The sequence below is a fragment of the Lactuca virosa genome, chromosome 2 (assembly GCF_052849685.1).
Source record: "Lactuca virosa cultivar CGN04683 chromosome 2, Lactuca_virosa_CGN04683_v6, whole genome shotgun sequence".
NCBI lineage: Eukaryota > Viridiplantae > Streptophyta > Magnoliopsida > Asterales > Asteraceae > Lactuca > Lactuca virosa.
This window is the reverse complement of record NC_136427.1, coordinates 308540347-308554600: the sequence shown is the minus strand read 5'-3', so window position 1 is coordinate 308554600 and position 14254 is coordinate 308540347. Positions and strand designations below refer to the sequence as shown.

At 37.9% G+C, this 14254-nt stretch overlaps 1 protein-coding gene across 1 annotated transcript; it reads right to left on the bottom strand.

Moving 5' to 3' along the window:
- Window positions 1-450: 450 nt before the first annotated feature.
- Window positions 451-12782, bottom strand: LOC145158766 (homeobox-leucine zipper protein HDG1-like). Its single transcript, XM_079077613.1, has 9 exons — window positions 12604-12782; window positions 3493-3771; window positions 3286-3403; window positions 2930-3196; window positions 2434-2871; window positions 2233-2337; window positions 1950-2147; window positions 1509-1859; window positions 451-774 (listed from the first exon to the last, which is right to left on the bottom strand). Exons 1-9 carry the CDS (start codon window positions 12780-12782, stop codon window positions 451-453), a joined length of 2259 nt encoding a protein of 752 aa, XP_078933739.1.
- Between the last annotated feature and the right edge of the window lie 1472 nt (window positions 12783-14254).

Genomic DNA, 14254 nt, shown 5'->3' with positions numbered 1-14254 from the left:
GGGGGCTATTAGCTACGAGCCAATTGCGGCGATGCTTTAGCGACGACATGTCGTCGCTAATACCTTTAGCGACGACAGGCGTGATCGATTGCGACGATTTTTGTCGCCGCTAAAGGTTAGTTTTTTTGTAGTGAAAATTAAATGCACCTCCTGTAAATGATATCAAAGATCATTTAAATAGTGTAAACGAAGCGTAAAAGACCAATAACCAAAATGCCAAAACGAAATTCAATTAACCAAGCCCATATGCAACTGAGATATGATCAATCAATACCCAAACCATAAATGGTACCTGCTCAGCCATTAGGTGCATCATATATAGTTTAGCTTTTCGTTCTTTCTTGAACCTATGCATTATGCCTTACACCCGGACAACCACAATCGACCATGAGTCCCATCTGAGACATGTACATGATCATCAATTGAACCACGTAGCTAAGCGCTATCTAGCTACGTAGTAGTACTGGAGCGAACAATCTCTTTGATTCCAAGAACAGTTCGTGACACCAGATTGTTAACCGTGTTAATGGTATCCATTGTTATGAGGTTAGGTGTAACCAAGTCTTGCAGCGACATCTGAAATCCCACTGTCACCATCGAGCCATCCGCTTCTGACCCTGCAGGAACAATATATAACCCACATGGCAACAACCCTACACCAGAAGTATCACCATTGTTCATCATCACAGACACTGTTGGGAGATCCACAGGTGCGTATACTATCAATGATCCCGTCATATCACTTGCGGTTTCCTGCACTACCATTACTGGGTTCTGCATGTTCAACAACAAACATTAGAAAAAAAAATTAATATATACACAGTCAATTATTGCTTAGGGCATGCATTAAACTTTATAAAGTTCAATTGAAGGCCAATGTAACATCCCACTGTTTTAAATCATTAAATGTCAAGTAGACATTCCACCATTTTCATTAAAGTATGCATTCTGGATATTCTTAAGAGCATCTATAATAAAGTTCAATGAAAGAGTTAAATAAGATGACAAACTTAGTTGTCATTTAATAGATGTAACTCTATTATTATGAGATGTTATGCTAACATATTGAATGAATTTGAAGTTAAATGGTCGTTGGAAAAAATGAGTGAATTTCTAACTCTTAAATAAATATTTAAATATGTTTCATTAAGAAAAAAATTAAACTTTTCTAGTTCTTAAAAAAATATTTAAATATGTTTTATTGAAATTTGTAAATTTCAATGCATTGTAGAAAAAAATAACAGTATAAAATATAAAATAACGATGTAGTAATCTATTATTTAAGTTCATTGTGTGGAACCCTAATTTAAAAAAAAAAAAAAAAAATTAGTTTGTATCCTCACGTCGGAACTTAGAAGAGATATGGAGTTAGGGTTGTTGGTATCATGGCTCATGGGGAAATGGGCGACATTCCCGGTAGCATTGCATAACACGTCCCACATGCATCTCAACTCTTTATTCAGCAATAGATCGAATAGACGTCGATGTGTTGTTATTGGAATCCAGACTGAGATGGTCGCAGACAGGATGGTTCCTGGTGGAGAACTCATGCTCTTCTGTGTCATGATCCTTGCAGGTGCATCAGAAACCAAGTTCCACCGTTGACCACCTGTCAGACAAACTCCGGCACAAAAGCTACTCGTCATGCGTCTTGCTAAACCTTTTAAGCAACTTCTAGTATGTTGGTCTAGTTGGTAGTTGGCAGTAGTAGCCGATGACAATGCTCTTAACCACTCACAATGTCGGAGGAGTGCACAAATCCATTTTTGTGCACCAAACCCTACACCTGACCTAACTAACTCACGGTATTTACGCTCGACAGGACCTTCATCGTACTCTGTATGTTCTACCCACGTCACCTGCATATATGCATATATATTCATTTCATATATTATATGTCATCTTTGCATATAATTAACTAGATTGTTATATATATGTATAGAAGATACCTTTGAGAAACCATTTGGCAAATCTTGCAGAATACAACCAGAAGGAAGCCTTCTACACATAACTCCTTCCTTCCCTTCAGCATCAACGGACAAATCAACCACTGCCCATAATCCATCCGCTTGCTGTCTGCTGGATCGAATAAACTTCACCACACGAGCTGATACTGAAGGTGTAATGAGTTGAATCTCCGCTTGCATCTACATAACGTTTAATCCATTTACATTTTCTGAGTTTAACATTAAATTAATTATATATAAAATTCCAAGAAGCTGGCTTAATTACAAGTTGGAGGACACCATTTCTTGAACCTCCGATGGCACCATCTGAAATGACTTCCAGTGTAGCACTGCTTCCGATCATCCCCACAAACATTTCTCTCCATCGATTCTGAGAAATTTATAAATCATAACAATAATGTTTTCTTATATATAGGATCGATGTACGTAACATATATAGGTGTAATGAAGGATCTTAAAAGCTTACTGCATCGAGCAACGCCTCCACGAGGTCTAAGCTTCTGAGAGATACCACACGAGTAGCCCTTGAAGCCTCGGAAACGAATCCAAGTGGTTTCGTGCCAAGGAGAGGAGGAAAAGACCTTCCGTACTCGTTGAAGTTAAGTGTTTCTCCACCGGTTTCCATGTTTCGGTTCCAGAGTGGAGCATCTATATGCCCAAGTTTCATAAGCTCATCCATGGCACTTGAAGCAAGATCCTGATACTTTGTTTTCTCGGGTAAGTTGATCATGCTGTCAGCATTAACCACGCCTACTTCGGATCTAGAAAGTGGCAGTATTAATGGTGAATCGTTTGAGACTGGATTATTTTCTGCAATATTTCCCATTTGTAATCCGGTCTCCATTGGGTTTCTGGCTTCTCCTCCAGAAACTTCATGCATTTTATGTAGAAAAAACTCTTTAATCTATAATTCTTTTTACGATTTTAAATAAAAAAATAAAGAAAATGATTTTATAAATTACACCTGCTGAGCTTTCTGTTGCTAATGATGACGAATTCCTTCCCGATAGTTGACGAATGAGACTTGTGATTCGTGTAAGCTCCTCTTTCAATCGAGCATTTTCGATCATTAGGTTCCGCTCATGAATGGATCTATCAACTTGAAGCGTAGGTCCACCACAATTCTTGCAGACTGTTTTTCGCAATGCCTCTTTCATGGCTATATTCTCAAGCCGAAGGTTGTCATTCTCTTCTCTCAGAATCTTGTTTTCATGACGATCCGTTTGAGTCTTGACCATGTACATTGCATATAAATTTTTTAGTAACAACCAAATATTGACTAATTAATATTTAACCAAACTATTATATCAAACCTTACCTTTAAATGCGTTCTTCTATTTTGGAACCAGAATTTAACTTGATTCGCTTCCAGATTCAGCTTTCTTCCAAGTTCCAATCTTTCTCTCTCATCTGGGTTAGGAGTCTCTCTGAAGAAACTATCGAATAGAAAAATATCATGCATTAACTCTCTCAAGATTTGAAACAAAAAATTTGGTCAAGAGTTAAAATGGAAATTATGTATTACTTTTCGAGTTCTTGAATCTGATAACGAGTATGGCGATATTTCTGTCTCCTGCGTGAACTCGAAGAAGCACCACGATGGATTTCTTGTTCCTCGCTTGATGTGACTTCGAAGGTCTCGTTTGCATCAGACAACCTTGTTTCACGTACTTCCTTCCTGGGCCTAATTTGTTTATCATGTCCTTCAGAGCTTTCCAATGCCAAACCAAATTCCCCAAATCCCTTCATCTTAATTTGGCTTCTGTGTGCAGAATCATCAGGTGCATAAATGAAACCGAACACACTAAAAGCAAACAAAAAGCCATAAAAAACAACAAAAGAAGCATTTCGAAAACAAAAAAGGTGGCAACAATATGGATAAGGGATGTGTATATACACATGGTGAGTTAAATAGTTGGAAACGGGAGCATGTTGTTATATATATATATATATATATATATATATATATATATATATATATATATATATATATATATATATATATATATATATATATATATATGAAGAATTCCCTCAGCCCCTTTGGTCAAAGATGAAAACAAATTTAAAGTACGTCTTGATATATGTATTTTATACCACCTATATATAGTTGATATATATACTAGAGTTCTAATTAAATATTTTGTAACCCTAATTTAAAATAAGAAGCCTAAAATTCAACATAAGTTTTGTTTAAATTGTATATTCATAGTTGCTATTGTTTTTTTTTTCTGAACAACAAGAAATATTATAAGACACTTTTTGTAACCTTAATTCAGTAAGAAGGTAAATTTGCTTATAAATCATTTATATTAGATTTGAATATATAACTAATTCATTGCACGCATCTTCAAAATCGATACTACAATTAGTGATAAACAAATGCATTTATTCATTTAAAAGAAGGACTACGTACAACAATAAAAATTGAATAACTTAAAAACACATGATAAGGTATTTGAAGGGGTTGGTTTGGATATAAAAATCAACTTACAATAACACACGGGAGCTAAAGAATACAGTTGATCTTTGATCTAGCTTACTCCAAAAACCTTTTTTTTTAAACCAAAAACACCTTTTGAATGAGTTGTGCATGGAAATAGGAGATACATTTATAGAAGAAGAGGGGGGGGGGGGGGGGGGGGGGGGGGGGGGGAAAGGGAAGGGGAAGGACTTATTTTATGAATTTCTTTCGATAATTTATTTATTTATTATTATTATTTTTTGAAAACTTAATGTTTAACCAAATATATTTAAAAGGTAACCTTAAAAGACAAATTGCATATTTGGAAGAAAAAAGTAATTATATTTCACGAAATAAATGCTATGAATCTTGGATAAGAAAATTTACTAATCATAAAATGGTCAAAGCTCCAGATAGTAAAGTAACAAAAAAATGAGTACAATAATAAGACAACATTCATTGTATATTTCTTCATTTTGTTATTCAAACAAAATCTTACATTAAGTTTATTTTATCTTATTTTTGAAATAAGTCTAATATATTAAATTACATATCTTTTTTGTCCGTTTGAATCGAATGTAGGATTTGTTGTATTGGCAATCAAATTAATGCATATGTAGGAATTGTGCTGAAAATAAAAAATTTAGTTTTGTTTTCAATAATTTGCTGTAATCGATTTAATTGATGCGTGAACATTTTGAGTAAAAGATTTAAAATTTACAATGGTAATACTAGATATCATCATCATCATATTTCAATAAAAGAGTCATTTTTTGCTAGGTGGCATCTCTTCGATTTATAAACTTTCAAATTAAATTACCGATTATGTCCTTATGAAATATCCACAAAATTCTGATTGTGCGGTTTATTCATGTCTCCTTCAATTTCGCTTATTGGTTTTGGAAACTAGATATTGATTCAAAATTTAAAATTCTCAAATCTCTAATGGAAATATCGATTCCCCTTTACCTTTTACTTGAAACTGATTGTTAACGGGTGATATATTTATTGTATATTTGTATATCTAACCCATGTTTTGTAACCTCTTTGTATCGCCCCATATAGCTTTGTATCTTGTACACTATGTATATATTTGTTTGAGATTAATGAAAGTCTTTCAAGGGAAAATACTTAGAATCACAAAAGCTCCATAGTGTTGTTTTGTAACCTCTACGGCCGATCCCAACACTTCCACTGTTGCTCTTTCTTCTCCCTGCTTTATGATATTTCTCTACTCACTGATCTCTCTCTTCTCCCTCCTGATCACAATGACAGGCGAGACATCCTCTCCTTCGACCCACAAAGCCTATGGAATCACGAATATCAAAACCTATGTCCCGTGATTCTCGACCTTACTGCTCACAATTATCAACCATGGAGTAACATGTTTTTGTCACAACTAGGAATTCTAATGCTTTGTAAACATTAAACAAGGATAACATTGTAACTAAAATTTGAAAGCATGTATGATGCTTAATCAATGACAACAAAATTCCATCAAACACGCTATAAAACACTTCAAATAGTCAACAAAAGATTGGAAACCCTAAAAATCCCGGCTTAAGTCCATTATGGACTAGGATTTTCTTATTGGGCCTAATGGGCCAATAAGCCTCCAATTTGACTATGTTGGGCTTAGAACCTTCAAATTGACCATAAATCAATTCTTTTATGCACATTGGGCCGTGAACCACCTCTAAAAGCCCAATGGGCCGAAAACCTACTTAATGGGCTCATGGTTTCGAACAAAATCAAACAATGGCCCAAGATAAACTACTTCCTTCCTCCTAAGCCCAAGAATTCGGCCCATGTAAAGGAAAAAGAAGAAGGAATAAAAATAAAAGAGAATTGGAGGATTTTTGTGCACTTGCCACCTCTTTATTGTATGGTGGGTTTCCATGCAAGTCAACTCACTCCTTATCTCCTCTCTTCTTCTTCTTCTCGGCCGATTCCCACTCTCTCCACCTCATTCTCTTTCAAAATATTTCAAGAATACTCTCTCAAGAACTCATCCTCCATCCATTAAAAATTTCAAGAATCACAAAAGCTCCAAGAAGATTCTTCCCTAATATCACCAATCCTTGGTAAGTTGTTGTTTTGATCCATACCTTAGCTTCTTGATTTCCTCAAAAATCTCCTTCTAACTCATGAAAGTTCATGATCATGCTTCTTAGAACACATCTAAGCCAAAGACCTCTCAAGAAGCTTGCTAAGCCGAAAGACCTCATCATTTTCTTCCATTTCTCTTCAAAACCGAACCCACAAACTCAAGATGAGTTCATACCCCTCTATTTTCGGTTTTCATATGTTTTATGGGGGAGAATGCAAGTAAAATGTGAAGATCTATGTGTATTTGTATGTGATGTGTGATTTCTTATGTTTTTGTGGTATATGTGTGCAAAAAATGAAAGATATTGCGAGATCTATAGTTCAAGAAGGAAAAATATGTAATCTAGGTCATATTTCACTTAACATGTCAAGATAAACTAATATACAAGCCTTAAAATAACACACTACAACATAAAACTCATTATTGGGCTATTTTTGTCAAATAAACAAAAGTTTGGGAAAAAGTTGTCATTTACGGTTTTTACAAGGTTCAAAATGTCAAATAGTTAAAATGGAAATTTCTATGAACATTATGTTTTTCAAAGGACTAAAAATGAAATTTGGGGCTTATTGGGCTAAATTTCGGGCTTGTCGGCCCATAGGCCCAAAGTTGCGAAAAAATGGATTTAAGGGGACTGAAATGGTAAATTTCTCAAAACAGTGGGTAGAAAGGTAAATAAATCTATTTATGGGGTTTGAAATGATCACATTTGTTAAAAAGGATTGAAAATGCAAAGATTTTGGATTTTGGGTAAAAAGTGTAAAAATTGCTGAAAAAGGTGGACAAAAATGCAAATCTTTTAACTAAAGGGTTGAAACTTTCTAAAATTTACTTTTGGGCTTAAAACATTATTTAAATAAGTGTTTGGGTCAAAGATGTCAAGAAAAAGGGTTCAAGGACCTAAAATGTCATTTTTTTTATAAAAAGGGCAAAATTGCCAACTTTACAAAATAAGGGGCGGAATGGGTCAAACTAATGTTTTTGGTCAATTATGTTGATAATAATAATAATTGGGTCAAAATATACAAAACTTTATAACTTATGGGTTGTAAATAGAAAAATAACTATTTTATAAATCTATAAATCGTTATAAAACAAATGCGTGATTTATACGACATATCGATTAAACAACTCGCAACATTAATTCTATGCAAAACAAGTAAACGTTCAAATGGTTGGGCTTGAGAGATTCTAATCATGCTTAATGGGCCTTCGTGGCTCATTAACATGGCTTTTGGGCCCAACATAATTAATACATGTTATTGGGCCTCCTGCGACCCAATTACGTGCTTAAGGGACCCTCAATGGTTTTTACATGCTATTGGGCCTCAGTGGCCCATTAGCATTACTAGTATGGTCCAAATAAATCGTATGCGAAATGGGCCAACACGCTTTTCGTATACTCGACAGCCATAAATAACATACGAAATTAGTAGGGCCTAGTAGTCCTCTTCTCCTTGTCTGTTAGGCTTATCACCTCTTCAAGTAAAATAAAAATTAGATCATTAATCAAGGTTAATCAAATTCATATGGATTGAGTGAGTAATAACAGGTGACACCATTAGGTGTCGGTCGTAGTCTGTAGTTGTAATCAAAGTCTCCTGGAGGGAGAGCGAGAGTTTGTGTATAGATCTATACGGGGGTGACTCCCCCACACCTAAGTTATTCGCTACAGTTAGACTCGGCCAGTCTAGGGTGACAAAGTCTTAAGATCAAATTTCGGTGTTCATTAGAATGCCAAGACAGACGAACTAGTCATTATCATGCATTGTTATAACGACTCACGTAGAAATCCGACATCATTAATCAAGGGAAATCATATTCATTCGATGTAACGATTCAATAAAGCGAAACTATCATAACTTTATATCGGAAAACATCGGGTTTTCCGGGGAAACAAATCTTACTCATTTGTACTTTCAAAAACTATAATGCAAAACGTCTCATTTATTCACGTATTGAAATCACTCACGCACATACTTACAGGATCATCACTACATTTTCAAGAAAAGTTTTAATACAGAAAATATCGGATTTTCTGGGTTTTTCAAATGACATAAATTGTTTCACATCAAACACACTTATGAACTCACCAACATTATATATGTTGACCGTTTTCAAAATAACTTGTATTCTCAGGTAATCATTAGACAAGGAGGCATCCAGTGTGATGAAAGTTTCTTTTGTAGTTGTTAATCACCAAACACTTTATATTTCGAAATCATGTAATGTAAACCTTGTACTTGATGTAAACAATGCCAGTTGTACTATGTAATAGTTGGTGATGCATGTGTTATGTTTCATATATATTCATTGTGATGATATTTCAATTTAAGTCACACGAGCCCTCGGACGTTTCCGCCGTCTGGTTCGGGGGTGTGACAGGTTGGTATCAGAGCTCTATTTATAGTGAACTAGAATATCTAACCACACATTGATATGCAACTACAAACCCATAGAGGGACTAACTAACTCTGAACAAAACAAATAAAATACACTAATAAACACTCTTATTTGTGCGGCTTAGAAAAATGAACATAATAACAAATCGAATAAGACGATTGGGAGAACCTGACATCTCGGTTAAGCCAGGACTGTTCACAGTTGTATTAGGGATAAATGTAGCCTGATCAACTACATTTCTTCGTAATACAACTATTACATGCCCTGGAACGATCGCGGTGGTCAGTAAACCCAAGGCATACCCTATTGTTAATCAAGAAGAATGCATTAAACCAATTTCATAACAACTAAGAATACCTTAGGATTAATAATGATATATTGATATACCCTCTCGCAGACAGTATGGTCGGCTTCCATCATCCTAGAGATCCGTATTTCCCTAACCAGGGGAATAACGGATGGCTGGAAGAGGAACCCGAAAAAGACCCCGAAGAGGAGTCTGAGGAAGAACCCGGTGATGACGACGATGGTGATTAGGATGCAGAGTCCGAAGTCATCAACCCACCTTACCCGATTAGGGTGCCCGCTCATCGGATGGGCCCGAATGGCCCCACGCCTCCATGGGGCGTAGATATTTGGAGATGGAGCAGGCAGCAGGGGCAGCGACCCCCATATGGGATGGCCAGGGAGTTTTATGATATGAGAGACGGAGGGCCAGCCGATCGGGCACTCCCTGTCATGGTGAGGCGGCTACGGAACACTGGCGACCTAGCCCAGGACACGGCCGAGCAACTGAATCAGATGCGAGCCGCAGTGACCAGAGCGGAACAAGAAACTCAAGAAGTAATCCATAACTTTCATGTACGTCAAGCGATTTAGGAAGATCGACTATGAGCCACAGAACGACAGGTGGCGCGTCTTCAGGGCGCATCCACATCATCAGCCCCACCACCCGACGCATCTCAGAGCACTTCGGATCAGTAGACCCCCCTACTAGTACTATGTTCGCTATATTATGTACTACCGACTCCATGTTTAAGTGATTACACTACTCATAGAGTCGTTATGCTGCCGAACTTTATGTATGCTCTTTCGAGCAAATTTTCATGTATCAAAGTGCGGATAATATTAGTGGAAAATATTATGTGTTTATTTGTGATGTTGTTATCTGTTATGTGTTTTATGTTCTTATTAATTAGTGTAAATTATTGAAACACTTAGATGCGCAAACCGATTCACGAAATTCCCAACTTAAAAACAACACATACTCAACATCTTTCTGTTCCGTAACAGCAAGATGCCTCAGAGACCAAACCGCGGAAATAACCAACCACCGACACCACCGGAAGTCAACTCAGCCGCGTTTCAAGCCGCTGTATCTGTTGTGGTCACAGCAGCCATGGCGCAAATCCACCAGCATTATATATGTTGACCGTTTTCAAAATAACTTGTATTCTCAGGTAATCGTTAGACAAGGAGGCATCCAGTGTGATGAAAGTTTCTTTTGTAGTTGTTAATCACCAAACACTTTATATTTCGAAATCATGTAATGTAAACCTTGTACTTGATGTAAACAATGCCAGTTGTACTATGTAATGGTTGGTGATGCATGTGTTATGTTTCATATATATTCATTGTGATGATATTTCAATTTAAGTCACACGAGCCCTCGGACGTTTCCGCTGTCTGGTTCGGGGGTGTGACAGTTTTGTGCCCACTGCATTGCCTACGACGTCCTAGATCGCATTGATGACACTTACGACCCTCCAAAAACACCCCAACATATCCGGAATGGGGTAGACTCAATAACATGGTCAAGCTTTGGCTCTTTGGATCGATATATCAGAAACTCGCCACTTCAGCCTACTCCATCAATGCCAATGCACATAAGATATGGACTAACATTCACTCCATTTTATATGAAAACAAGGAATCAACAGCCCTACAAGTGGAAACAGAACTCAGAAATATAACAATGGGGGGCTGCACAGTGCATGAGTATTGTGAGAAAGTCAAACCACTTAGTGATTTGCTTGATGGTCATGGCGAACCGATCAGGGAAAGGAACCTTGTTACTCACGCTATCAATGGACTATCAAGCAGATATGAGGGTATTGCATGTATCATCCGATTTACCAAACCCTTCCCTTCCTTTTCCGAGATGAGGTCTATGTTGGATATGGAAGAAACCTGCATCAACAGTATCACTGTCACCACTCCATCGCATGACTCCCATCCCTCGTCGCCCTCATTTCTTCATGTTGTAGCCACCTCTTCCAATCGAGGAGGCGGTGATGGTTCTTACCAGGGCATCAATCGTCGAGGAAGAGGCCATCAACAGCAGCGACGCAGAGGTGGAGGTAACCCTCAGCACGTCCCTCGTAACCCACCGTATGGGTGGGTCTATTTTCCGTCACCATAGGTCGCTCCACAACAAGCCTAGTCTGCTTCATCTTCAGTCCAACAAACTCCTTGGGCCGGTGCAAATTAATTGCAACAGCAACAACATTCGGCCCAATGGGGCAGCCCTACTTTTGGCGCACAAGGTCTGTTGGGCAGCATGCCCTCATCTGTACAACAACCCAATTTTTTCTCAAATCAGGACCATTTTCAGAGTTTTGGAACTGTTTAGCCCCCGTGGGCATTATGAATTCCTCATAAATGATCAACCCATTTCACCCCCGCAAATGTTCAATACCATGTCTCTAAACAACCTCAGAAATGATGGTTGGATCATGGATATCGGAGCAACTGATCACGTTCCCGCCTACTCAGGTATTACGAATTCATTTAGTAATAATCATTACCCTCATTCTATTTATGTCGGTAACAGATCTACAATACCTGTCATGACCTCGGGACACTCAATCTTTCCTATTCCTAATATCTATCGCCCTCTTCACTTAAAAAATGTCCTTATAACACCAAACATTATTAAAAATCTCATATATGTTCGGAAATTTACTACCCAAAATAATTATTCTATTGATTTTGATCCTTATGGTTTTACTGTTCTTGATTATCAGACTCGTCGGCCTCTAATCCGTTGTGACAGCTTCGGGCCTCTCTACCCAGTTTCAAGCTCCACAAGTCATGCTTTCGTTTCCACATCTGCATCAACGACTCGGCAATCCTGGAGACCAAGTATTGAAGCATTTATCTTCTAGTAGTTCCATTTCTTGTCATTTACCTAAACATAATGTTACTTGCCATGCGTGTCAACTTGGCAAACACACTAGTTACCTTTTTATTTGTCTGATTCTAATGTTTCTGCACCTTTTGAGATTATTCATTCTGACTTGTGGACATCTCCTATTTCTAGTAATGGTGGTTTAAAATATTATGTTATGTTTCTTGATCATTACACACATTACCTTTGGGTATATCCCATACAACAAAAATCTGATTTTGCTAAATTCTTGCACCTTTCCAATCTTATATCTACTCAATTTGGGGGTCACATAAAAACAATTTATTATCTTACATGATATCAGAGCTCTAGGTTAAAAACCCTACTGCTGACAACATCCCGCAGCCGTCGCCCTCCACCTCTGGCACCCTTCTCTAATAGTCGTCGAATGTGCCTTCATTATGTTCCTTATTTTTTTTGTTTATTCTCTTATCCACCTAAATAATAAAACAACCGACTGACACCAAACCAGAGCCCTTTCATCGGCTTTTCTACTGTCTCGTCTACTTCTGCCTCCTCCTCGGCTAGCCACTTCTTCATATCTCTTTTCCGATTTAGCCCCTTCTGATATTGCGGTTGCCTCTCTCCGATGGCACCTTCTCCATCGAGTAGTCTTTGATCTACAGTCGTCTCTTTCTCTATCAGCATTGCAGTCGCCGATCTCACCAAAATTGCTCCGTCTACCGCAGCTCGACACTCTTTCTTTCTCACTGCCTTTCTTCGGACTCCTCTGTCGTCGGTCGCATGATCGTTATCTTCGTCGTCACTCCTCTCTTCTTATATAAAGGAACTGTTGTTGGTCGTCACTTTTTCTCTCTCCTTCTCCAACGAACAGTTATTGTTAGCCGTCATCTTTAGAGCTTTGTCACCATCACTGCCTCTTCTTCATTTATGTTATGTTATGTTTTTGTTTTTCCATTTTAATCCTCCACTCCCGATCAACCTGCAGGGGGGTTGTAACATCCTAAAATCACAGTAATATTTTTTCATTTAAAAATATAGTCTAAAACATCATTGTTTCAAACGTAGAAAATCATCAACCAGAGTATCCTAGAAAATAATATCAAATCAAATCAAGGAAGATGTGCCCGATCACGCCCTCGCAGTGCCCCGATCATCTGGAGTACCTGAAACATAAACTAAAATCGTAATCCCAACACTTAGTGAGATTCCCCACGATACCACACACTACACCTAAATAGACATATACAATGCATGTTGGGCCCACAACCTCCTGGTTGGATTGCCACAACATTGGGTCCACAACCTCCCGATCGGATTACCCTGGCCCACAACCTCCCGGTTGGATTGCCCTGGCCCACAATCTCCCGATTGGATTGCCCCAGTTTGTCTGTCTACTGCACAAAGCAGTGACCTCAACCCAATGAACATACGTCGACATATATATACAGATTACAGATAAACATCTAATATAGTTAATCATATAGATCTAACATGTCACTATAGCATATCAATATCCTTCAAACCAGGATACCTAATCTATTGGCCCAACATTGGTGCCTTCGCCCCCAAGTATAATGAGGAAGAACTCACCTCACAATCAGACGAGAACAGGAAAAATGCACAACGCCGTGAACAACTGCAGAAACTGGCTCAACGATCACCTAACCAATACCAAGGACCTAGTCCTAATTAATAACTCAAAATAACCAAAATACCCCTAGTTCAAACTTTGTCAAAACTTTGGTCAAAGGTCAAAGTCAACGAGACAACTTAGCTGAGTACGCGGGGCGTACTCAGCTTGTACGCTGGGCGTACACGAGCCTTGACCGGGATCGGGCCATTGATCTCATATGCATGACATACTCAGAACTACGCACGGCGTACACACCGAAGTCCCTTTTCTATAATAAGAACTTAATGCATTAAGCTCTTACGTTCCAATTATAGATCTAAGGCCAAGTTACCACTAAGAGTCATAAAGTTTCCAACTTTATGACTTTGCATGTCCATTAAGTGCTTAATACCAACAATCCTAACTTCTTAATCCATAAAGATATTCTAGAGCATGCATGGGGAAGAACTAAGCATCAAGATCTCATTTTTATGACTCAAGACCCCTCAATGGGTCTGAAAGGACGACTTATTTAGTTAAGAGC

Excerpts from the sequence above, each read along its gene's own strand:
- LOC145158766 (XM_079077613.1), bottom strand. The coding sequence starts at position 12,782 with ATGCTGATAGAGAAAGAGACGACTGTAGATCAAAGACTACTCGATGGA. Across the intron at positions 3,772-12,603 it reads AAGCCGATGAAAGGGCTCTG|TGTGTTCGGTTTCATTTATG; the intron begins GTTTGGTGTCAG and ends GTTTGCTTTTAG. Across the intron at positions 1,860-1,949 it reads TGCCAAATGGTTTCTCAAAG|GTGACGTGGGTAGAACATAC; the intron begins GTATCTTCTATA and ends GCATATATGCAG.